The sequence below is a fragment of the Gossypium arboreum genome, chromosome 2 (genome assembly GCF_025698485.1).
Source record: "Gossypium arboreum isolate Shixiya-1 chromosome 2, ASM2569848v2, whole genome shotgun sequence".
NCBI classification, from domain to species: domain Eukaryota; kingdom Viridiplantae; phylum Streptophyta; class Magnoliopsida; order Malvales; family Malvaceae; genus Gossypium; species Gossypium arboreum.
Window position 1 is genome coordinate 3,233,418 of NC_069071.1, and position 24,976 is coordinate 3,258,393.

Consider the following 24,976-nt stretch of genomic DNA (forward strand, 5'->3'; position numbering starts at 1 on the left):
ATATTGCTCTTTCTTTTCTCCCAGTCTCATCGTGTTGGCCGAGCACATGATGAATTATCAAATACTGTTAAGTACAGTATCAATGGTCTACCAGGGCTTGGTAGTGTTAGCACTGGGGGACTGAACAAATATTGTTTAACCTTTTCAAAGGTTTTTTGGCATTCATCATCCCATACCCCAGGATTGTGCTTTTTAAGAAGACGGAATATGGGGTCACACTTCTCAGTCAATTGCGAAATAAACCGTGCGATGTAGTTTAGTCTCCCTAAGAAACCTCAGACTTCTTTCTGAGTTCGTGGCGGAGGCAGCTCCTTTATAGCCTTGACTTTATCAGGGTTGACTTCTATTCCCTTCTCATTGACTACGAAGCCGAGTAACTTTCCGAATCTAGCTCTGAAGGTGCATTTTGACGAATTGAGCTTTAATTGGAATTTTCTCAACCTCAAGAACAATTTTCTCAACACTCGCACATGCTCCTCTTCGGTTCGGGATTTTGCAATCATATCGTCAACGTAGACCTCAATTTTCTTGTGCATCATGTCATGGAACAAGCTTACCATGGGTCTTTGGTATGTGGCACCCTCATTTTTCAACCCGAAAGACATCACCTTGTAGCAAAACATTCCCCATAAAGTTATGAATGTGGTTTTTTCCATGTCCTCAGGATGCATCTTAATCTGATTGTACCCGAAAAACTCATCCATGAAGGAGAATAGTGAATAGCCTACCGTATTATCCACTAGAGTGTCTATGTGAGGCAATGGAAAGTTATCCTTTGGACTGACCTTGTTTAAATCTCTGTAATCTACACATATCCCCACTTTCCCATCTTTCTTAAGGACAGGGACGGCGTTGGCCACCCATTTTGAATAATTGACCACCTGTAGGAATCCGGCATTAAATTGCTTATTGACTTCTTCCTTTATTTTCATTGCTACATCGGGTCTCATCTTTCGGAGCTTCTGCTGAACTGGCTTGTACTCCTTTTTTGTAGGGACACGATACACTGCGATATCAGTACTTAGACCAGGCATATCCTGGTATGACCATACAAAGACGTCTTTGAATTCTTGCAACAGCTCAATGATGTTCTGTCTTGTTTTTTCGTTAACGCAAGTGCCAAATTTAACTTCCCCTCTTCCAGGGCCACAATCGCAGTAGTCTCTTTGTGTGGCAGGATCTGTTCCTCTTTTCGCTCCACCATCCTTAACAAATAGGGAGATAAACCACAATCCTCGTCCTTTTCAAAATCCTGAAATCCCTCAAAGCAAATGTCTCGCTCAAAATGAGACTCCGGACTCGCATCAGCATTACTCGTGACGTTGACATCCTGAAGCCTATTATGAGTATAAGAGAATCCCAAAGAAAACGAAATGAATAATTCATTTGTATGGTATGATTGTGTATGAAATGAAAAGTAAGGAAGAATAATTGCTCGAACTGATATATAAAAATGCATTTTTTATTGAAAATAATAATGTTTGAACATGAGCCTATTTCACAAAAGATTCTTATTGTCCCTAGGCTAGAAGACAACATGTGGGTTTTGAATATTACTCTACGTTAGCTCTAAAGACTACAGGAATTTCTTCCTCAGTCCAATTATCCAAAACACTCCCAGGCTCATACGGGCAAATGTCTGATAAATTCCTTTCTATTGCTTCCTCTTCAAATGTGGCGTTGATGCTCCAAATTCCCATCGCATCTTCAGCCATTCTTTCTTTCACCTTATGTTGTATGGAATGAATAAACCCTCCAGATACAAATGTTTGGGTAATGTGGGGGAAGTTCATCGGTTCCCACCTAACTTCTGTTCCACTCAATCTCCCTCTCCGCTGTTCTTGTTTCCTTTCAAACTCCTTCTTCACTTGGCTTGCATCTGGCCTGAATCCCAAACCGAAGCTATCCCACTTGCCAACCAAGACTGGCACTCTAACTTGTCCACGGAGGTGCCTCCCGAGTCCTCTGCCAGGTAACGCCCCTTTCCCAACTGTCAGTTGCAGGCTTATTTTCGTAGCCCCTGATATCTTAGGTATCAGAATCCTGCTTCCTTCAGCTATAAACGTTGCGTTTACAAACTCTAACGCTCGAAATGAACATTCAACTGCTTCGTTGTCATTCTCTACGTAGGGTGCATCACTGGTAACTGACTGTAACGTCCCTTAACCCTATACCATCGCCAGAACAGGGTTACGAGACATTACCAGTCAGTACAGTCCAATTTCAGTCATTAATTAAAATAAATATTCACACTCATCCTAGTTTTAAGATCTCGTCCCTTTAATGGGCCCTCGCAGTCCAATATGGACAATAAATTCAATTTGGAACTAATTTAGAATTAATACGATTTTTTTTTCAAAATTCATACTATATACCATTGCCAACCATAATTTACTTATTTAATCAATACTTTTACAACTTAAATGACTCTCATTAAACATCCTAGGTACATGCCATTATCAATACTCAACATACTTTACCTCATTGAATTCGGATCGGCTGGAATGCTAATTCAACAGTCTAACCTTAACTTAACTCATGCACGAAACAAACCGTGCACGAGTATACACTCGATGGTATTTCTATAATCGAACACTCAAACAATTATAAAACATATTAATTTATATATATTGAACTATTCAAACTCAATGAGAATTCAAACATTCACTTTCCAACCATTGTTTTGGTCTACTTTAAATTTCAAATCATTTATTAATTTCAATAGCAATTAATCAATCAGTAACGTTCATTAATAATCAGAACAATTATTTATTCAATAACAGCCACTTATTCGGTAACAATCAATTATTCAATAATAATCAGTTGTTCAGTATCAATCAACTGATCGGTTATCCAATAACAGTCAATTATTCAGTAAAAATCAGATATATAGTAACAATTAAATTATTCAGTAACAGTCGATCTTTCCAGTTCCTTTATTTACCCTTATTAACATGACTCAAACTCTGATAGATACGTGGATTCCTCCCAAACACACCAGAATATCCAACCCAAACACACCAGAATATCCAACCCAAACACACCCGGAATATTATAAATCCTTCATAACACACCAGTATATCATATCCTCCCAAACACACCAATAAGGCATTAAATGCCTCTTCGGATAAACCGAAGTATATAATAACAGAAACATCTTCTCGGCCGAACTACAAATCTCCTCATCACATCACAAATCCAATGGCATTCCATTTGTATCCAATCTGGTCCGATACTGTTAATAGGGTATTTGATTCACTTTCTCAATTTAATAAATCTTTCATCAATATACCATTCTAATAATCACATATATTCACACATTTTCATAATTTCATACATTTACATTCAATTCAACAAATATATTTCAATTATTCACATTAATTCATAATTCAATACAACTCAATTCACTTTTCAATATCAATATTCAATTATCACAAATCTCATATATTCATATCAATTCCTCATATTCCAATCAATATAATTTTTCAATATAACATTTATTCAATATTCAAATTTTTACATAAATCATATATATATAATATATTTTAATCAATATAAATTCAATCAAAACGATTTTAATCAATATAAATTTGATAAATTCATCACATACCAAAATCAATCCATTTCAATTGTAAAACATCATAATTCTAACACTAACAATTGTTATATGTATATAAATATAACAAATAATGACTGAGTTCAGATTATAGAAATACAAACCGAAATTTTCGAGCTAACTCCTGTTGACTTTGTCTTGTCCTTTCTTAGCCGGGATTTTCGGTACCACATTGACTACGAAATTAATACAATTCATAATCATTAATACATTACTAATTTATATCTTGAGTTACAGAATTCTAAATTAAGATCCGTTAATTTTTCCTGAAACTAGACTCATAAATCTTCTTACCATAAAATTTTCAGAATTTTTGGTTTAGCCATTAAGTACAATTTATTCTTTAAATTCACCCCTATTCTGCTGTCTGACAGTTTCAACCCTTCTTCACTAAAAATTAATTATCTCACAGTACAGAACTCGGATAATATTCTCGTTAATTTCTCCTAAAAATAGACTCATTAGGGATTCTAAACATATAACTTTAACCCTCTAATTATTTTTCTCAAATTTTTGGTGATTTTCCAAAGTCAGAACAGGGGAACCCGAATTCATTCTGACCTTGTCTCACAAAATTCATTATATCTCATAATTTACAATTCAATTGCTTAAAACCTTTCTTTTATAAGAAACTAGACTCAATAAGCTTTAATTGCATATTTTATTCATCTTTTAATTCAATTTCTAAAATTTTGGTGATTTTTCAAATTTAGACTACTGCTGCTGTCCAAAATAGTCTTAGTGCAAAATGTTGATTTTCTATTTTTAATTTCAATTTAATCCTAACTAAATTCACTTACTTTTCTATCTTAATTCATACTTTATTTCTACTCAATTTTAACCAAACTTAGACATAATTATCTATTTTTCATCATAAAACCATAATTTCGAAATTCTTTCAATTTAGTCCTTAAAGTATAAAACTTATGAATCACTTTACAATTCAATCCTTATTTCATTTCTAACTTGAATTTCTATCAATTTAGCCTTTAATTCATCATTTTACTCAACATGAACAATATTTATAAATCTAATAACTTTCAAAATATCAACTTAATTTCATCAAAACTTTGTTCTAAAGCTTTTAAAACATCAAAATTAAGTAAAAAGGGCTAAATTGACATACCTATTAAAATTTAAAGTTTCAAAACCTTGATTTTCCTTTTTCTCCCTTTCTTTCTTTCCTTTCTTTCTCCCCTGTTCTTCTCTGTTTCTGTTTCGTTTGCTTTGTTTTTCTTTTCATTTCTTTTATTTCCTTTATTTCTTTATTTCATTTCTTTATTTTATTATTAAACTATTATAATATTTATTATTTATACATGTGTATATTTATTAATACACATGTATTAATTTTCACCTTATATTTGTCATAACTTTTATTTATTTAATTAATTAATATAAAATAATATTAATATAATATACTTTAATTATTATTATTTTACTTATATAATAAGTAAATACACATGTATAATACATGTGTACCATTTATATTTGTACACATTTAACTTATTTTAACCATACATTTGTCACCCCTTTTGGCTTATTTCCTATTTAGTCCTTTCACTTTTCTTTATTCTATAATTAAACTTTCACACTTAATTCAATTTAATCCTTTCCACTAATTACTCTTAATTAAGCTAAATTTAGTTAATTAAAGTCTAATTAACCACTCAATTGACTTCGTAAATATTTTTAATAAATATTTACGAATCTATTTTTTTAGAAATGGAGACCCAAAAATTACTTTCTCGATAACCGTAAAATTTGGGTCATTACACTGACGCAATAATGTCCTCTTCCGCATTTATTGTTATTAGCCATCCCTCAGTAACCATCTTTAGCTTCTGGTGCAGTGAGGATGGCACTGCCCCAACTGAATGAATCCAAGGTCTTCCTAATAGACAGTTATAGGAAGGCTTAATATCCATTACGAAGAAATCGACCTTGTACGTGTTTCGGCCAATCTGAAGAGGTACCTCTATCTTTCCCATTACTTTCCTTTCTGTGCCATCAAATGCTCTTACTATGTTTTGACACGTCTTCATATGAGAACTGTCTATAGGTAAACGGTTTAACGTAGCCCAAGGCAATACGTTCAATGCGGACCCATTATCAACTAGTACTCCGGGTAGCGTATACCCCTTGCAACGTGTAGTGACATGTAGAGCCTTAGTAGACCCCCTACCCCCTGGCGGTATCTCATCATCGCTGAAGGAGATGAAATTGTCAGCACTTATGTTGCCGACGATACGATCCAATTTGTTAACCGAAAGGTCATCTGCAACATAGGTTTTGTTCAACACTTTCGTCAATGCGTTGCGGTGGACCTCTGAATTTAACAGCAGAGCCAATACAAATATGCGATCCGGTTGTTGGTGTAGTTGTTCCACAACACTATACTCGCTGTGCTTTAGGAACTTCAAGAACTTCTTGGCTTCATTTTCCATTACTGGCTCATTAACTAGTGGTTCTGATCTCTCTACTTCTTGCTTGAGCATGATGGGTTTCCCTTTTGCTGGTTCGGCTTCTGCGTTTGACGTGTTAATTGAACATTTCTTCTCTGAAACTGCTATACTACAATTATAATTCCAAGGCACCCTATGGTTATCTTTATAAAGGGAAGCTGTTGGCTTCCGGATTATAACTCTTGGTGTAACTTTTGCTTCTACTTCACTAATTCTGGGCTTCGAAATAATTATCACTAGACGGCTGGCTCTGCAGCCTTCTTTACTTGACTCTCCTCCTAGAGAGCATACATCTTCCTCTTCAACAGACTCAAGGAACTCCAATTTCTTATTATCCATTAGACCCTGTACTAGAGCTCTGAACTCAATACAATTCTGGATCTCGTGATCTTTCTTATGATGGAACTCACAGTAGTTCCGTGTATCTTGGATTTTATCCCCCAACCCCTGCGGGGCTAAACCTCTCTTCTGCATTTCCTACCAAACTAGCTTCAATGGGGTTCTCACCTCCGCGATATTCACCTTGACTTTCCTCCCCATATTCTCAATTATCGCGTTTACCCCTTTATCAGCATGACTGGGCAACGGATTTCCCGTACCAAGTGTATCATCGAATTTTACGACACCTGCTTTGATAAGCCTTTCCATGCACCTTTTGAAAGAGGTACAGTTTTCTATCGAGTGCCCCGTAATCCCTGCGTGGTATTCGCATTGAGCATTTGCGTCGTACCACTTAGGGTGTGGGGGTTGCAACGGTTCTAAGTGGAAAGGAACCACTACATGTACATTAAACAGACTTTTGTACAACTCCCTATATGTCACTGGTATAGGAGTGAATTGAAACTTCTCTGTATTCTGTCTCGTGTTAGGCTTCCGCATCGGTGAGGCCTGCTGGCCTGTGACCATCGCCCTTGACTGATTAACAGTGGGAGGTTTTGTGTAGCCTGAGCTTACATTACCTACTTCATTCTCTCTTTTCCTCGGGGTTGACCTTCTCGTGTTTTCCTCAACTACTATCTTACCCGATCTTATGGCATTTTCTATCATTTAGCTAGACATTACTATGTCCGCAAAACTCTTGGTTACGTTACCTAATATGTGAGTAATGAAAGGCGCCTTCAATGTATTGACGAAGAGCATGGTTGTTTCTTTTTCTAGCAACGATGGTTGGACCTGTGTAGTGACCTCTCTCCATCTCTGAGCATACTGCCGGAAGCTTTCGCTTGGCTTCTTCTCTATATGTTGGAGTGTGATCCGGTCAGGTGCTATATCCGTTATATGGCCATACTGCTTCATGAAGGCCTGAGCTAGGTCCTTCCACGACTTAATTTGGGTCTTACTCAATTGATTGTACCATTTCGCTGCAACCCACTCAAACTGTCCTGAAAACAATGGATCAACAGTTGATCGTTGTTGACATACGCCGTCATCTTTCGACAAAACATCGTAATGTGAGCCTCAAGGTAGCTGGTTCCGTTATATCTTTCAAACTCCAGCATTTTAAACTTCGGGGGAAGTACTAAGTCTAGGACCAAACTCAGTTCTTTTGCATCGATTCCGCAGTAATGATCAGCATTCTCAAACTCCTTGAACTTTTCCTCCAACCATTTGCATCGATCCTCAAATTGTTTTGGGACCTCAGCCATTGTCTTTTCCACCTCTGTTGCGTTGTCGAAGTCAGGGACCTGGGGGTTTTCCAGATTATCTCTAGGGTTGGTGCTCGATCCTGCTGGGAAGTTTACTGGTGCCGAGGTACCAGTTTGATAAAGAGGTTGGACATTAACAGACACCTTTGGTGGTTGTGTTTGCATGTTCACTGGCGCAAAACTTGTAGGACAAGCGGAATCCTCATTGTCATTTCCCGTCTCCCCCATAGGGCCTTTTCCTTTGTCATACCCTCCTTTAAACAGCTGTGTCAGCTGGCTTATCATGTTGTTTTGGTATTCCAGCATGTTTCTCTGCGACTCCAGCATTTGGTCTCTCATTTCCTGCTGGATCTTAGCCAGCTGCTCTTGCATCTGAGCCTGCAGTTGCTCTTGCATCTCCTTTTACATTTGCTCAAGCCTCTGATCCATATCCTTTGATCGTACCGGTGTTCCAAGGTAACTAGATAAATAACCATTAATTAATAGGGTTCTTTTGTGTATATAATGTTATGCGATGCAATGCAATGCAAATGCATGACATGAATGCAAAAAGGAGACGTCGATTCGAATTTAATTTCATTTAGAAAACTTCACTGAAAAATAAAATCTTTTACATAAAATGAATTACATATACGGTTTTGCCCTAACACCCAAAGCTTTTACTTTCCTAAGAAGGTAGGCTAACTCTCGCCCTCGATTTGACTCTAACTCATATTTAACTCCTAGCACATCTGCTTGGACCGTCAAAGTCTGTAAATGATCAGCCACCTCTTGTATCTGAGCTATAGCTTCGCCCATTAAGTAATCCCTATCTCAGACCTGATCTTGAGATCGGTGAAGTTGCTTCCCTAATTGCTCATTATTCGTTTCCAATAATTCAATTTGATATTCATAGTTCTGAAGTGTAGTCTCAAGTTATTCTACTTTCCCCTTCAAATTCTCGATCTTACTTAGGCTAGCCCTTAATTCAATCACCGAGTTACGATTCCGATGTTGCTGTAGTGTCGTTTCTAACTCTGCCACACGAGCTCTTAACATCTATTTTTCATTCTGGCTATCGTCCAAACTCTTTTTACAAGAGACTTCTCGAGCCTGAGCATCGTGGAACTTTCTTTCCCACCAATCAGCCCTAGCCTTTTCCTCTTGGATTTCTTGCTTCCATTGTTCAGACGTTTTACCCAAGCCAGCATTTCTCATTGACTTATGCAGCTGCTTGTAATCAGTCTTCAGACTGTCCAAGTCCTCCTCAACCTCTCTCTTTCTCTTTCTCAAATTTTCAGCCTCGGATTTTTGAACATCAACATCCAGCTTTAAGTATACTTTTTCCTCCTCCAACTGCTCTATTTTCTTTTCTAACTCCAAGGTTTTCTTTTCAAAGTCTTGTTTTATGATTTCCAATTCAGAGGGGACCACTCGTAGATATTCCTCTATCGGTCGAGCTTCTTCTAAATTTGGCCTCGGGATATTGTCGTTAACCCTTCTACTCCACCATTCATTATATTCAGGAGTCACCATTAGATTCACAGCAACTTCCTTTATCCGGTAAGTTTGGTTCCAGGCATTATAAATCTCGCGGCTCTTTTTCTTGGAGTCTTTCTCCTCATACGAGAACCCACTCTGAGCTAGCCCCTGCGTCATCAGTATAAATTGTCTTGATCTATATTGCCTCAATACAAGCAGAGGGGCGTATCCAACGGCTCCCCAAATCCCCAACAAAGGGACCCAATCATAACTCTCACATCGGTAGAGAATCTCATCGGAAACCATCCAAGGGGCCTTCTATTCGATATCCTCCCCTTTGAGATTTTGAAGTATCGCCATCCATTTTTCCTCTGTTATGTCATCTCTTCTCGATATGGTCACTATCTCCTTCAAAGGTGAGTAATATCCGAAAAAGGTCGGTAAGAGGCCTTTTCTACCCTCCAAAAATGGCTATGAAACTATACTAACAAGAGTTGTGCACACCCAATAAATCTGCCTTCACCTGCCCTCCGACATGCACTCAAAGACTGAAAGTCTCAGCCAAGATTGCAGGAACATGAGTGACTCTTTTACCAAATCAGTCAAATAGATCGGCGGCTGCTTCATCTACATGCCTTAAAGCCTTACGGAAAATAACCAAACCATAAATGCTCAAGGCGAAGGCATCAACTCTTTTCTTCATATCAGGGTGTGTCAGGATCAGCTCTCTCAAATTCTCCCAAGGGATGCACTTTCCACTGCCTTTCTGCTGGACTCGAGCTGAAACCCACTGCTCACTCATCCCAGTGATATTCATCAACCTCTTTACAAAGGTTGGGGTATTGATAGCTCTAGAAAAAATCTTATCAACTTGAAACCTCGGACAACAAAGTAAGACTGTATATTCCTCGACAGTAGGTGCTAGATCTACCTTTTCGAAAGTAAAACAACTGTAGGCGGAATTTCAAAATTGAGCCATGGCGCGGAACAAATACCTATCTACCTTAACATCGAGGAGACAATGAATATCACCATAATTACAGTAGAGTAGCTGCTTCATCTCCTCATCCTAGTGACTCCATAATTCTTTCAAGTCTTGAAGATCATTCTGAACCACACTAATACGGGTAAAGTCCCATAACTCCGACGTATACCCCTTTGTCAAACTGTCACCTTTCTCTAACTGTGTATTCTTCGACCATCTTTGGACAAACGCGTTGTCTTTCACTTTATCAATGAATTCGTTCTTCATGGAAAAACTTTCTATTAGTAATTGAACCGTATATCGACACCTCCTTTTATGATGAAAATGTTATGCAATCACTATTAAAGAAAGAAGGAAAAGCACAAGTCAGAATTATGCATAAGAATAGAAATCAAAGCAATCAAGAAATTATCAAACGCCTATTCGGGAAACCACTAGGGCTAGGTGTAATTCTACCTAAGGCGGGTTCCTACAGCTCACTATATGTGGTTTAGTTCTAGAGTAAAGGTACCTGAACCAGCAGATTCTTCGACCCTCGCCCATTATAGGTTCATATGGATCAAGTTCGGTTCAGGGGAATACATTTCCTTATACCCGTGCAGAGGTGAAAACCTCACGAAGACATAAGTACAGATATATTCCGGAAGCAATCCCCTAGCCTATGTGGAGGTGAAAACCTCGCGAAAGCATAGTTTCTCACTCCCACTTAAAAGGTGTGACCACAACGGTCATGCGATATGATGCGAGAATATATAAAAAAATTCAACGGAAAAACAAACTCAACAAGGACACAGAAAATGCAAAGCGAGGATCGTGTATTTTTAGAAAAACCGAATTTCTAAATTTCAATAAGAAGACAGAAAATAATCAATTTACAGCTCGACTCTCTTATTGGTCCCCAGCGGAGTCGCCAAGCTGTCGAAACCATTTTTTTGAAAACGGAAAATCGACTTTTGAAAACGAAAAGTTGGGAGTCGCCACCAATCGTTTTTAATAGGGTGTGATTGGATCACTTCGAAACACGGTCGTTTTTAATAAATAAATAAAATTTTCAAAACGACGATTTTAGTCTGCGAAAATAGAAAACCGGTTCGGGGTCGGTTACGTACGAGGAAGGATTAGCACCCTCGACACGCCCAAAATTGGTCCTTAATCGATCAATTAGTGTCTTAAATGTCGAAAATTAAATATTTGGACAGAATTCAAAATGCGATCCTCTTTTATTGGCTTTTAAAACATTTAGATAAGTCAAATGTGTATTAAAGACCATCTCACCTTGAGGTAAAACATTACATCCAGTACATTAGGACACAACATTTTTTACCCTCAAATGTGATCTTGCCTTTAAAACGTGCGTTTTAGCTTTAAGAGGATATTCGAATATTCAAAACAAACAAAGAAAGCGAAACCCAGTACGTTAAGGCACGATCCTTTGAATTCTTCAAATACTGAATATTGCCTCGTTTAAAAATTTCAAATGAAATGTAATAAATAAATGAAATGTCTTTTTATAAAAAACAAACTTGATAACATAAGGAATAAAACATGTGGCAATAACATCTCATGAATAATTTAAAATAATAAGGAAATGCAAAAGAACAACTTAGAATACTTGCAATAAACAGACATCATATATTATAAAAATACCACCATTTATATCCAAGGGTCAATGCATAAGAAACCAATTTTAAAAGAAGTTTCAAATAAATCACCCAAATAAAATATAACAAGTTTTTAAAATAAAATAAATATAGGAAAAAGAAAATTTGGAAATATAACTACATAAACTATAAGAAAATTTTAAAAGGGTAATAAATATAAGAATTTTAAAAAATTAAATAGGGGAAAAATAATTTACCAAATAGTAATGTACAAATGAATTTTAAAATAAATATTGTAAAGTAAATAATTTGAATGAAAGCTTGAATTGTATCAAAATAAAAATAAGAAGAAAAAATATGTAGCATATATGAAATTCCAAAAAAATAATATGCATAAAAGATTAAAAGTAAATAATATACAAAGTAATATATGCACAGGAAAAGCTTAATATAAATAATACATATAGTAGTAATAATAATATATAAAGGTATTTCATATAAGCAGTACATACATGAAAAAAAAACACACAAAAGTATAAAATCAAAATAATATGTTGAAACATGATTATTCTAAAAAATAACTGAAATTTAATTGAGAGGAAAAAACAAAATCCACAGGACAATTTATAAGTAAAACAAATTATTAAAACAGAATTTTGGGCTAAAATTAAATGCGTATAAATGTTCGAGGTCTAAAATTGAAAATGCCCCAAATCTTAAAATACTGCACTAAAAGGGGAAGGCCAAATTGAAATAGTGTGCAGGTTACAGGGATAAGTTTAAATAATTTAATAAACTTAACATGGCCCGATTGAAGACTAGCGCAAAGGAAGGGCCTGATTGCGCAAATTACCCATTGAAAGGTACAATGCGCGTGGATCCAGGCCAAAAGGCGTACTAATTTCATTCCCCAATGCTGTTTTGTTTCCTTACCCACTGAAACTTATTTGTTTCATTTTATTTTAACCTTAAAAAAAACTTTTAGAACACCCAAAAATTTAAAGCATCACCCTCCTTATTCATTTTTAAAAACAGAGTGAAAGCTCTCTACACGAACGCCAAATTCGGCGAGAAAGAAGGCCTCTGTTATAGCCATGGACGAAATCCCCTACCCGAATCTTCACATTTCCCAGGCATTCGGGTTCTAAATCACTAAGACCTAGGTAAAACCTTCTATTTAATTCTTGTTTCAAATATATTTGCATAAAACCCAGTAAATAAATAAGAAAGAAAAAAGAAACGTAAATATAAAGCAAAAAAAAAAACTCAAAGAAGAAGTAAAGTAACCTTTAGAACTTTGAGTTTGATTGTTTTATTGATTCCTCTTTTGTGTGTATTCTCTATTTTCTCCAAAAAAAAAGATCCCATTTTACATTGTTTTTGAAGGCTTTTATAACCTTTTTTTTATAACTGATTTTTGTATTCGATTAAGCACGTCTCTGATGTGGGCTAGTAGTGGAGCGTATGGCTCGGTGGAGGCGAACGACGTGCGGGGGAGGTGCGCTGGGCGTGGGCACGAGTAGCAGCTTGCCTAAGGGTTTTCCTTTTGCTGGAAAAAGAAATTAAGTTATTGGGCAAAAACTTAGGCTAGGATTTAGTTTATTTTTTATATTTTGAGCTTAAAACTGAACTGTTTGGTTCTTTGGTTTGGGGGTTGTATTTTGGGTTTTAAAAAATTTTGGGCCGAGCAAAAAATTAGGTCCAACAATAGGTATAATAACAAATTTAAATATAATGTCTTTAAGCTTGATTTGGAGTAAACAGGAATCCAACCAAATACATAAAAACTATGGATAATATCAAAGTCCAAACTTGCATATGTTGACTTTTAATGATACCCATTAATAGATAATTTGGTAAAGATTAAATGACTATTGATCATGATTGGTGAATTATGCTTTTAATTTAACACTATTACTTATTATTAAAAAATTTATTGCCAATACAAGAAGGGATTGTACGAACTGTGATTTATTTATCTTTTTCTATTTAGAGAATAATAAATTAGATTTTTTTTCTTGATTTTTAATTTTTTTTCCGCCTGACAAAAATCAAATTCAATTAAAAATGCTAAAAATTAAAAAAAATTATTTATAATTTTTTATTAGAAAGAGATAAGAATAACGTGAAATCAGAATTTCATATTATCATTCCTCTTGCTAATGAGGTAACATATCAAAATTCTTGAGAAGCAGCTGATATTTTCTCAACCTCATCCAATGACAATTATTTTACACCATACTTGCCGACAGCTTTATCCTGTTTATTTTTATCCCCGCCACAAGTTAGGAAGGAATATTCATATATAGTATCTTCAACTTTCACCAGCTACTTGACTTCATTGCTTAGTTATTATTTGCAGATAGATGGGTTCAATTAAATCGCATGCAGTTTGTCTTCCATTCCCAGCACAAGGTCATATTAACCCCATGATGCAACTGGCCAAGCTCTTGCACTCTAGAGGCTTCCATATAACCTTTGCCAACACCGAGTTCAATCATAGACGGTTGATACGGTTTAGAGGGGAAGAAGCTGTTAAGGGTCTGCCCGATTTCCGGTTCGAAGCCATACTCGATGGGCTGTCACCTTCAGATTCCGATTCCGATTTGACTCCGTCTGCTCCGGCAATATTCAATTTCACACGAAATAATTGTTTGGCTCCATTCTTGGAGCTACTATCTAAGCTTAATTCCTCACCCCAGCTGCCCCCTGTTACTTGCATAGTTTGTGATGGAATCATGAACTGTGGTACCAAGGCACCTCAACTCATTGGGGTGCCTTATGTTCAACTCTGGACTTCTTCAACCGTTAGCTTTCTGGGATTTCTGCACTACAAAGAACTAGCTCAAAGAGGCATTGTTCCATTCAAAGGTTACACATTTTATGTTTTCTTTGTGCTTTATGTTCATTCATAATAATCTCTTTGAGGTTCTATGTGTTACACGCACATCCATGCATATTCTTTTGCATATTGAAACAAAAATTTACGTTTTATTTTCCTTTGTAGATGAAGGCTTTGTTAGCGATGGGACACTTGAGATGCCCATTGATTGGATCCCTGGTATGCCTAACATGCGCCTCAAGGACCTTCCAAGCTTTATTAGAACCACCGATCCCAACGACATCTTGTGGAATTATGCCATGGAAGCATCACAAGAATGCTTAAAATCTTCTTCAATAATCTTTAACACATTCTATGAGTTCGAGAAAGAAGTGCTACAAGTAATTGCTTCCATCCCCTAATATTTATGCAATTGGTCCACTCACCTCCCTTAGTAGGAACCTACTTGAAATCCAACATAACTCACTAAATTTAAGCTTATGGAAGGAGGATACAAGTTGCATCGAATGGCTTAACACAATGAAATCCAAGTCGGTAGTGTATGTGAATTATGGAAGTATAGTAGTGATGTCGAACCATCATTTGGAAGAACTTGCTTGGGGACTTGCAAATAGTAAATACCCGTTTTTATGGGTATTTAGGCCTGACATTGTGATGGGTGAATCGGCTGTTTTGCCAAGAGAATTCATTGAGGCAATAAAAGGAAAGGGTTTCATAACAAGCTGGTGTCCCCAACAACAAGTGTTGTCTCACCCAGCGATTGCCCTTTTTTTAACACACTGCGGATGGAATTCTCTGTTGGAGGCTGTATCCGAAGGTGTGCCTTTAATTTGTTTGCCTTTCTTTAGTGATCAACAAACGAATTGTCGATATTCGTGCACCACATGGGGCAATGGAATGGAAATTAACCCTGACATAAAGCGTAAGGATGTGGAAGCTCTTGTTAAAGAGATAATGGAAGGAGAAAATGGGCAAAGGATAAGGCAAAAGGCATTGGAATGGCAGAAAAAAGCTAAATCTGCCATTAGCGTTGGAGGACCTTCTGTTACCAACTTTGATAGAATGATCAACGAGGCCCTACATCAAGGTTGAACATTAAAATCAGAAAAATTGCTGTATTGAATGTTGTGTGTGTATGCTTTTTTTATTTAAATTTTATAATACACTATTAATTAAATGGGTTAATATTGTGTAAATCGGCAATATACTTTTTTTAGTTCCACAAGTAAACTTAAAAATTGTTATGTATCTAATTTATTTTATAAAATTATTTTTAATATTTTATTATATTTTATAGGACACTTATAATCACTCTAACCCTACTTTGTAAATTGTAGATCATATAATCGGATTTGCAGGCATGAAAACTTGGAAGATGAAATTCATTATTTATAAATAAGTGTTCGACAAAGCAAATCGAAAACTATAGATACCAAAGTGAGATAGTTGCTAACCTATTCGAAACAAGTAGATTCAATGTAGTTGGGCTTCACCGTGTTAAAATGTCACTACTCCGGGATCGATCAGAGTGATGACCTATATACAATCTAAATCAGATTGACTCGAAGCTCTTGTAGCCTTTATTATTTACTTCATCTGTTAATAGTATGACCAAGATCCATGCTAGAATGGACTTCATAATCGAAATACTTCAAAATTGCTCGGGATGGAACCTGCTTCTGACCCAAATAATCGGGCAAAATACTGCTCACTTTCTAGGGCAAGCAAGCAGACCTTCTCGAGTTGTGTTGGCCAGTCTGCTCCAAGAATGAAGGGATTTAGCTCCATTGCGACTTGAAAGTCTAACATTGATGCTGAAATGTGCCGACTTTGATTTAGGCCAAATTTCACGGGTTGAATCCTGTTCAAAGAGGACATGCACCAATTATGACCTGGTTCTATAAGTTTCTGTCCGGATCTCGAACTAGAAAGTTCCAAGCACGGTTTTATCAATCTCTTCAAGAAAACATCGAGACAATTGTTTAACACATCAGCGGAATCTACTGAAATGCTTAATCCCTCCATCTCCAACTTCCGTTCCAACCTCTTTTTCAATGAACTGGTATCGGGCAGTTCACCTCTATAATGACAAGTCCTGGGAGCAGATTCCAATCCGTTCCGAGGAACTTTCCGTGTTTCTTTAGCGTTGAAAGAGATGCCAAGTGGGGCTCTAACAGGACTCCTACTGTGAATGCTCGGACTCCCTTCAGCTTGATTAACTTCTTCTCCGTCCTCCACAGAACCGGGGGGTCTGCTACCCAACGAAAGCAATTCAGTCACACTCTGCTGTTGTTGAACTTTAGGGTTTTTCCCATGAGGCCCTAAAGGACTCAATCGGTCCCTCAACTTACGGTCTCGAAGATTCGGGGTCCGACCTTTACGAGGGGATTGAGGAATATCTTTGCACAACGACTGAAGATTACTTCTCCGATGCCCATTTGGCGATTCAACACTTAAAGAACCTTCCAATTTCAATGCAGGATTCTTCGAAAACAAAGCATTTCGAATAATTGATCTAAGGAGATGGTTATGAAGATAAACATTCTCTCGCCCTATTGTATCAATGCAGAGCTTATCAAACTCGGGTTTTCCGATCTTAAGACTCAAAAATCTAGCAACCAGATGGAAATATTTCCCAGCATTTACACGACCAATCTTCCTTTCGATCCGAGATTTCAACTCTGAAGTATCTACACGAGTAAAATACCGATCACCCGGCATTTCGGTTCCAAAATTGCCAAGTTCCTCACCATCCAAAACCTAATTCACTATCCAGATACGAATTAAACTTAATTCTCAATCAAAATCACCAAAAGAAACCCCTAATTTCTTCTATAACATAGAATTCAACAGGGCGACCAAATTCAAACAGTTCCAAAGTTGCTAAATTCAAACAAGATGAACAAAACCCAGATTAGAAACCACTAAACAAATGAATTAACTTCATTTAACTAATGAACCAAATCAAAAACCCTAAATTCACTAAAAATCATTACACTAGAAAATCCAGCTTTATTCATAAAACCCAGACAGTAAGAAAAAAAAAACACTAAAATGGAAAGAAAGCAAAAACCCACCTGGATCAAGGAACTGTGCAGCTGAATTTTCAGTTGACATCAACTGAATTCATATGAAAATAATAATCATTATTATTGTCAGTCCATTTGAAACTTGAGAAAGTAGGGGAAAAAAAGAGATTTAGGGCAAGAAGCAAGCAATTGGCCCTTTTTACTTTGGAAGCTTCTTTTGGAGTCAACAAGGTCAAAGGAACACGTGCGACAACTTCTAAACTGGATTGATTTTGTGTTTTCAGTCGCGTGTTCGGTTTTGACCAATCAGTGTTTGCGTTTTGGTTAAATGCTGCTATTAGTCACTATACTTTGGAAAAGTTTTGAATTTAATCCATGTACTTTAATTTGGTCCTTTGTAGTCCCTATACTTTTCAAAATTTAAAATTCGAGCCCTCATCAAATGATGACTTTTAAATTTATTAAGTTATGCTATTTTCAAATTTTGATATGGAAAACATATTATCATATGTGTAATGTCATGTCAGCTTGTTATTTTCACATATTACTCAATAAAAATCCAATTAATGGATTAACAACTGTAATTTGTATCAACATTGAAAATTTGAAAAGTATAGAGACTTAGAATGATCAAATTTGAGAATGTGGAATTAAATCTACAACCATACACAGAGTATAAAACTAGTTATTGAATGTAACCAAATGAATTTAACAACTACTGTTTGGGGTCAGGACTAAAATATCAAATTTTAAAAAGTGCAATGGCTAAATTTGACCAATTCAAAAAAAATAAGGACTAAAATTGATCAATTAATGTATAGGGACTAAATCCATAATTTTCGCAAAAAAAATACAAAGACTAATAGTATAATAGAACCTAGAGTTTTTTGTACCAAAACAAGTGTGGTAAAAGAACCTCTAAAAAAAATAATTAATTATTGTCAATTTAATTTTTGTCAATTTCGAATGTGAGCGACTAAAAATAATTAATTATTTTTTGCCAATTATACATATTTTTTAGGTATAATAACAAATTTAGCTCTCAAAATTTACACATTTTATCAATTTGATCTTTAATTTAACAAATTTAGCCAACAACATTTATACATTCTATCAATTTTTCTTGATTTAATAAATTTAGCTCGTGACATTAACATATTTTGTTAACATTTATATAAAACTATAAATATATATATTACATAAAAGAAGGTACGGAACCATATATGAAAATTTCGAGTTCTAAAATAAATCTTTTGAGTTCCTAAAGTATATTTAAAGTGGGTCCTATTTTTAAATTAAATTTTAAATATGATTTTCTTGCAATTAATACTAACCATAATAAAATAATAATTTTAAATAGTTACTAAAATTATAAGTTTAATCGGTTTCTTGCCCGATATTTATTTTTTTAAGTATAGTAAACATATTATATAATTTATTGAAAAAATATATTTATAGTAAAAATTTAAAAATATAAAAAAATCATCTCTTGCATTAAGTTTAATTATTTTAAGATTTAATTAATTAATTTTTAAAATTTTGATTTTAAAACAAATATCTATTTCAAATTTTATTATAAAAATTTAAAAAGTATATTTTAATTAATATACATAATTAATCCGAGCAATGCACCGGATGAAAAACTAGTTACACCAATAAAAATATATACAATTGACCAAAAATACGAACGATTGCTTAATTTTTCTAAGAATGGTCAATTTGCTCAATATTAAAATTGAGAGGGATTGAATAGTTCTTTTACCAAAAAAGTGTTCTAAATTTGGCTTAATCCACCTCTGTCACAATTTTTTCTTAATTTGGTACTTAACGGCCTCTTTTTTATCTAATGTGGTATATGTGTTTGACAAAATGCATAAATTTTAATATACAAGAGAAACAAAGCTAACTTTTACATAAAAGGAATACTTTCACGAAAACAAACTTTAAAAATATCAAATTATGGAATTATATGGTAAAAGATTAAACGCCCAATTTTACTAAACTATTAGTAAGTTTTCATTTTGATTATTCAACTTTAAAAATTTATAAATAATTATTAAATTATTTTAAAGACTGAGCTGTTAATTTTTTTTTCAAGCTAATATTCGATGATCAGTATGGAAGATCAATACCATCGACGAGTAAAAGAACATATATTAGATCCAAATCTATCTAATAGTCAATATCAAAGATCGAAGATAAAAGTTATTTGAATTTTGCTTCGCAAAACTTTGACGTCCTAAGATATTTCATGAAAAAAAAAGAATTGTAAAAAGAAGAGGAAGGAGACCTTTTAATTGGCGTAAAAAATATGAATAGAGAAGCCATACAATAACGATTTAACGACTCAACAATTTAAATGAAAACTTTTGAATAGATCAACAATAATTTTGTAACCTTTTAAAATTGAATGACCAAAACGTAAACTTAGTAATAGTTTTGTGACATTAGGTGCAGTTTACCCAAGATTGAATCACTGAAAATACAGGGACCTCTAATAGAATTTTACCAAGTAAAAAACAGATGGACGGGAAAAGGGGAAAACCTCCTCCCTCTCCTTTTTTGTGAGAGGCCAAAGCTGTAAATGGCCGTAAGGCCCTTGAATTTCACGACAATCTCTCTTCACCACCACCACCGCCACCGTCTCCGCCTCTCTCTCTTCTTCTCCCCTTCACCAATCTCCTCCTCTCTTGCTTCTACCCTTTCCTTCCTCCGCGGAATCGCCTCCAAAACATCGTACTCCACCGTTTCTCAACAGCAACAGCAGCAACAAAAGCTGAGGAAAGAGCTTTTGTTGAAGGAGCTGAAAGAAACCAAAACCCTGGCGCAAAAGATCGGAAAAGCCATTAGGCACCCTGGCGTTCCTTCTAAGTCTAAGGTTTACGCCGATGTCAACGTTATTCGTCCTAAAGAGTACTGGGATTACGAGTCCCTAACTATCCAATGGGGGTATTGTAATATTGTTCTCTGTATTAATTTGGTGCTTGTGAAATTTTGAATCTTAAAGGTTTTTTTTGTTTTTAAAATTTGTTTTATGTTTGCTGAAAATTAGGTTAAATTTAATTGATTGATTGCTTTTTTTTAATGTTTTAGCAGGGAACAAGATGATTACGAGGTGGTTAAGAAAGTTGGAAGAGGGAAATACAGCGAGGTTTTCGAAGGCGTTCATTGTACTGATAATGAGAAGTGTATTATCAAGATTCTCAAACCTGTAAAGAAGAAGAAGGTTCGTTCTCGGTGGCATTGTTTTGCTTCAATTGATTTTGTTTCTGTATTTGTGAAACTTGGTATGATAAAGAAAATGACTGCTTGGAATGCAGATTAAGAGGGAGATTAAAATACTACAGAATCTTTGTGGAGGGCCAAATATTGTGAAGTTGCTTGATATAGTTAGGGATCAGCAATCAAAGACTCCGAGTCTTATATTTGAATACGTGAATAATACGGATTTTAAAGTGCTTTATCCGACACTGTCAGATTATGATGTTCGATATTATATCTATGAACTTCTCAAGGCAAGTAAATGGATTACTTCTTCCTATATCTAATCATATATGCTTATTGACAATGAAATTGAAGTCGAAATAAGATGCATATCTGTAGGCCTAAGATCATATTTCTTTTATTATTGAATTCGAAGCTCTGTTGCAATGAAAGTTTAAATTCTAACCGAGGTGATAGGTTAGGGGCTACTGTGGGAGATAAGGGATGGTTTCGTTTGGTTCTAGAATCAACCTTCTAAGTCAAAGAAGGAAAAGTCTATTTTCTAGTAGATATGTATGTAGCGATTTTTCGTTTGCACTTCACAAATGCTGTTTTACTTATTGTAAAAATGAAGGAGGGTAATAAAATGATGATGAAAATGTATGTGAAAATTGTAGGGCTCATTCATACCTAGTATAATATATGCTGTGGAGCTGGACTAGTAGCTTCTTAGTAACATTGACTTGAGTCATTGGCTCTAGTTTTGAGAAATACTTGGAATGTACTTAGATATGTTTACATTTTGCTGAACGCTATAGAAATTTAAATGTATCTGAGTGATGATGGACAAAAGGTTAGAATCTTTCTTGATATTATAGCAACTGCCCACACGGTCTCTAGTTCTCTCTATTTGAATTAAAGGATCTTATACGAGCATGCTTATAGTAGTTCGAAATATTTAAAGCAACTGGATGACTTGGTTGTGGTTATTATTAGGCATAGGTTGTGTTGACTTGTGAGTAATTTTGTGAATATACATTTGCAATGTCAGGGATGCTCATATTATTTTAACAACTAAAATATTTCCTGTTCTGATTATGTCTAAAATTATTAAAATTCTTTGTTGGATGCTATTGAGCTTGTCATTTGCCATGGATTCCAAAACTCAGAGTATCTCTGGATTCCATATATTGGATCTTACTATGTAAATTTTGATGTTTTCCTCTTTTCTTTGGAAAGAAAAAGATGGTTCGATTGTTTGAATATCTTGAGTCTTTATTTTTAGGCATTGGATTATTGCCACTCACAAGGTATAATGCACCGAGATGTGAAGCCCCATAATGTGATGATTGATCACGAACAGCGAAGACTTCGTCTTATTGATTGGGGCCTTGCCGAGTTCTATCATCCAGGGAAAGAATACAATGTTCGTGTTGCTTCAAGGTTAGTTCAAGGGCTACATATTAAAAAATCCACTTTTTGTGGCATTCATATTTGTTTGCTTGGCACTTTAATCAACTTGTGCTTTTTAAGAATAAAGGGTTTTTTTCTATATCTAAAATTCCGCCCTCCATAATTGATGTGAACTTTTTTTCCGCTTTATCATTTCATTTCTGGATTGCAGATATTTTAAAGGTCCTGAGCTTCTTGTTGATTTGCAAGACTATGATTACTCTTTAGACTTGTGGAGCCTTGGTTGTATGTTTGCTGGAATGGTGAGTATTACCTTTGAATTATTTCACCTTTTTAAGGTGTTAATACACTTCTTCAGAGGTAGGCTTTTGGTGATCCTTACCCTGACACTTCATGTATCAAATTCTCCTCTTGTGCGTTTCTGACATTTGCGGTGTTATGCAAGTAGACCCGGTCATGCCTTTTGAAAGGCCAGAGCATGCGCTCAATTTTGTTCATTTGTGGAGCCTTGGTTGTATGTTTTTTTCCATGTTTTTTATGGGGTACAAGTCCTTATCTTGATCTGCTTGCATATTAAACCATGAGTGGCTGAAAGCTGAGGAGGATTGAAATTTGATATATTGCCAGGGTATTTTTCTCTCTTGAGATCCTTATTTTTGAGGGTTGTGCTATACAGATATTCCGGAAGGAGCCATTCTTCTATGGGCACGATAATTATGATCAACTAATCAAGATAGCCAAGGTATGAACTTGTGGATGTTTTAAGTAACACTGATCTTAGCACAACTATATTCCATTATGTACATCCCCATGATGTCATTGTCGAGGCTTGTCTAGCTGCTTCTTCCTCTTCATTCTGTAAAACTGTTGCTGTTTTAAAAGAAAGGGTAAATTAAACCTAAGGTTACTAAACTATTAGTAAATTTACGTTTTGGTCACTTAAATTGAAAAAGTTGCAAAATGGTTATTGAATTGTTTGAAAATTTTCATTCAAGTAACTAGGCTATTAAATCATTGTTGTATGACCTTCTTTGTTTTCACTACCTACACCGATTGAAAGCTCTCCTTCCTCATCTCCTCTACAGTTCAATTTTTTTCATGAAACAACTTTAAATTTCACGAATCTACAAACCAATATTCAAATAGCTTTTGCCTTGATCTCTGACACTAATCGTCAAATCAATTTGGATCTAAGGTATGTTCTATTGGTTGATGAGTGTTGATCCACTATACCTGTGGTCAATTCGTTGTTTGGAGCTCGCTAGCCGGATTTTAAAGAATAAGCCTTAATAGCCTAGTGACTTAAATTAAAACTTTCAAATAGTCTAGTGACCATTTTGTAACTTCTTGAAGTTGAGTGACTAAAATGTAAACTTATAGTTTGCCCTAAAAGAAATTCCTTTTTTCTGTTATGCATAGACTCTTTTCATTGAGTGTTTAAAAGTGCTTTTATTTGGGGATATGAAATTCCTATGGTTCTAAAATAGTTTCTTTCTCTTTTGGTAATTAGGTTCTTGGGACAGATGAATTAAATGCTTATCTAAATAAGTACAGTATCGAATTGGATCCCCAACTTGCATTTATTGTTGGGAGGTTGGTATATATTTTTGTTTTGGATCGATGGCACAGAAGTACTGTTAATTTCAGTTGAAATGTATCATAATTTTTCTTGATACAGGCATAGTCGCAAGCCTTGGACAAAGTTCATTAATGCTGAGAATCAACATCTGGCATTACCTGAGGTAGCACCCAACTAGCTATTTCTTATACAATTCTGAATGTTCTCCCCGTATTGAATTCCATCTTTAACATGGACTTTTGTTCTTCTCGTAAGGCCATCGACTTTCTCGATAAGTTGCTTCGATATGATCATCTGGAAAGGCTAACTGCAAAAGAAGCAATGGTAAATCTCTTGATCTTTATGAACATATAGAAGAATACCGGTGGTATCGAAGACACCTAGTCATGGGATATATGTGTTTTTTTTATAAAATCGTGCAGGCCCATCCTTATTTTTACCCGATTAGAAATGCGGAAAGCAGCAGAACTCGTACCTAGCATGCCAAATTCACAACAATGATGATGTCAAGACATGGCATCTTCTTTCTTCATATGCATGGTTAGATCCTCCTCCCTTTGTAGAATGACAGAAGATGAAAGAATGTCTTTTTTTCTTTATCTTTTTTATCTTTGTGATTTTCATGTCTCCCCCAAGGGAAATGTTTATGTTTCATTTTGAATTATATCATATTTGTATGTTTTTGAAGATGAAGAACAATACTGACTTACATGTCTGATAATATTATTTTTGCATTAATATTTGACGTATAGTATATATATAAACACTTATTTCCTAAAAAAAAAAAAAAAAAAGAACAACATCGGGATTATGTTCCCACCATGTTACCATAACTTGATTATACGAAATTTCAGGGGACTACATGTTATATGTTTTATATTTGGAATATAATAGGGTTAACTCAAACAATACATCCCCAAAAATATTACATAAAATTTAAATTAATTTTAAAGATTTTAAAATATTTTAATTGAATTTTTAAAGTATTAATATTGTATCAAGCAAATCTTCTTCCATCAATGCAACATAATTTTGGGTGTTAAATGCCATCTTAAATTTTATATAGAGCATATTTAAAACACTTTATTTTGTTGCACTTATAAAAAAGAATTCTGACGATGCAATTGAAAATCAG

General features: G+C 35.1%; 4 protein-coding genes and 1 pseudogene across 6 annotated transcripts; 2 read left to right on the forward strand and 3 right to left on the reverse strand.

Moving 5' to 3' along the window:
* Nucleotides 1–275: 275 nt before the first annotated feature.
* Nucleotides 276–6,555, reverse strand: LOC108468445 (uncharacterized). Its single transcript, XM_017769329.1, has 4 exons — nucleotides 5,449–6,555; nucleotides 1,558–2,150; nucleotides 1,121–1,337; nucleotides 276–1,037 (listed from the first exon to the last, which is right to left on the reverse strand). The coding sequence occupies exons 1-4, from the start codon at nucleotides 6,553–6,555 to the stop codon at nucleotides 276–278; spliced, it is 2,679 nt and encodes an 892-aa protein (XP_017624818.1).
* An 866-nt stretch (nucleotides 6,556–7,421) lies between these two features.
* Nucleotides 7,422–8,123, reverse strand: LOC108468446 (uncharacterized). The gene has a single exon (XM_017769330.1). It carries the CDS (start codon nucleotides 8,121–8,123, stop codon nucleotides 7,422–7,424), a length of 702 nt encoding a protein of 233 aa, XP_017624819.1.
* Nucleotides 8,124–14,045: 5,922 nt separating this feature from the next.
* Nucleotides 14,046–15,812, forward strand: LOC108468447 (linamarin synthase 2-like; annotated as a pseudogene).
* A 155-nt stretch (nucleotides 15,813–15,967) lies between these two features.
* LOC108467837 (uncharacterized) lies at nucleotides 15,968–17,890 on the reverse strand. Of its 2 annotated transcripts, none has more exons than XM_017768637.2 (2): nucleotides 17,694–17,890; nucleotides 15,968–17,376 (listed from the first exon to the last, which is right to left on the reverse strand). In XM_017768637.2, the coding sequence occupies exon 2, from the start codon at nucleotides 17,335–17,337 to the stop codon at nucleotides 16,252–16,254; it is 1,086 nt and encodes a 361-aa protein (XP_017624126.1). In that variant the 5' UTR covers nucleotides 17,338–17,376; nucleotides 17,694–17,890; the 3' UTR covers nucleotides 15,968–16,251. The 2 variants fall into 2 exon arrangements, with proteins under 2 accessions (XP_017624126.1, XP_052879637.1); XM_053023677.1 differs by having other exon boundaries at nucleotides 15,968–17,384.
* Nucleotides 17,891–20,124: 2,234 nt separating this feature from the next.
* Nucleotides 20,125–24,562, forward strand: LOC108467571 (casein kinase II subunit alpha-like). 2 transcript variants are annotated; one of them, XM_017768246.2, is made up of 10 exons: nucleotides 20,125–20,594; nucleotides 20,742–20,871; nucleotides 20,966–21,160; nucleotides 22,135–22,292; nucleotides 22,474–22,564; nucleotides 22,939–23,004; nucleotides 23,773–23,855; nucleotides 23,941–24,004; nucleotides 24,097–24,165; nucleotides 24,264–24,562. In XM_017768246.2, exons 1-10 carry the CDS (start codon nucleotides 20,230–20,232, stop codon nucleotides 24,318–24,320), a joined length of 1,278 nt encoding a protein of 425 aa, XP_017623735.1. In that variant the 5' UTR covers nucleotides 20,125–20,229; the 3' UTR covers nucleotides 24,321–24,562. The 2 variants fall into 2 exon arrangements, with proteins under 2 accessions (XP_017623735.1, XP_052879638.1); XM_053023678.1 differs by having other exon boundaries at nucleotides 20,138–20,594; nucleotides 20,739–20,871.
* The last annotated feature ends 414 nt before the right edge of the window (nucleotides 24,563–24,976 follow it).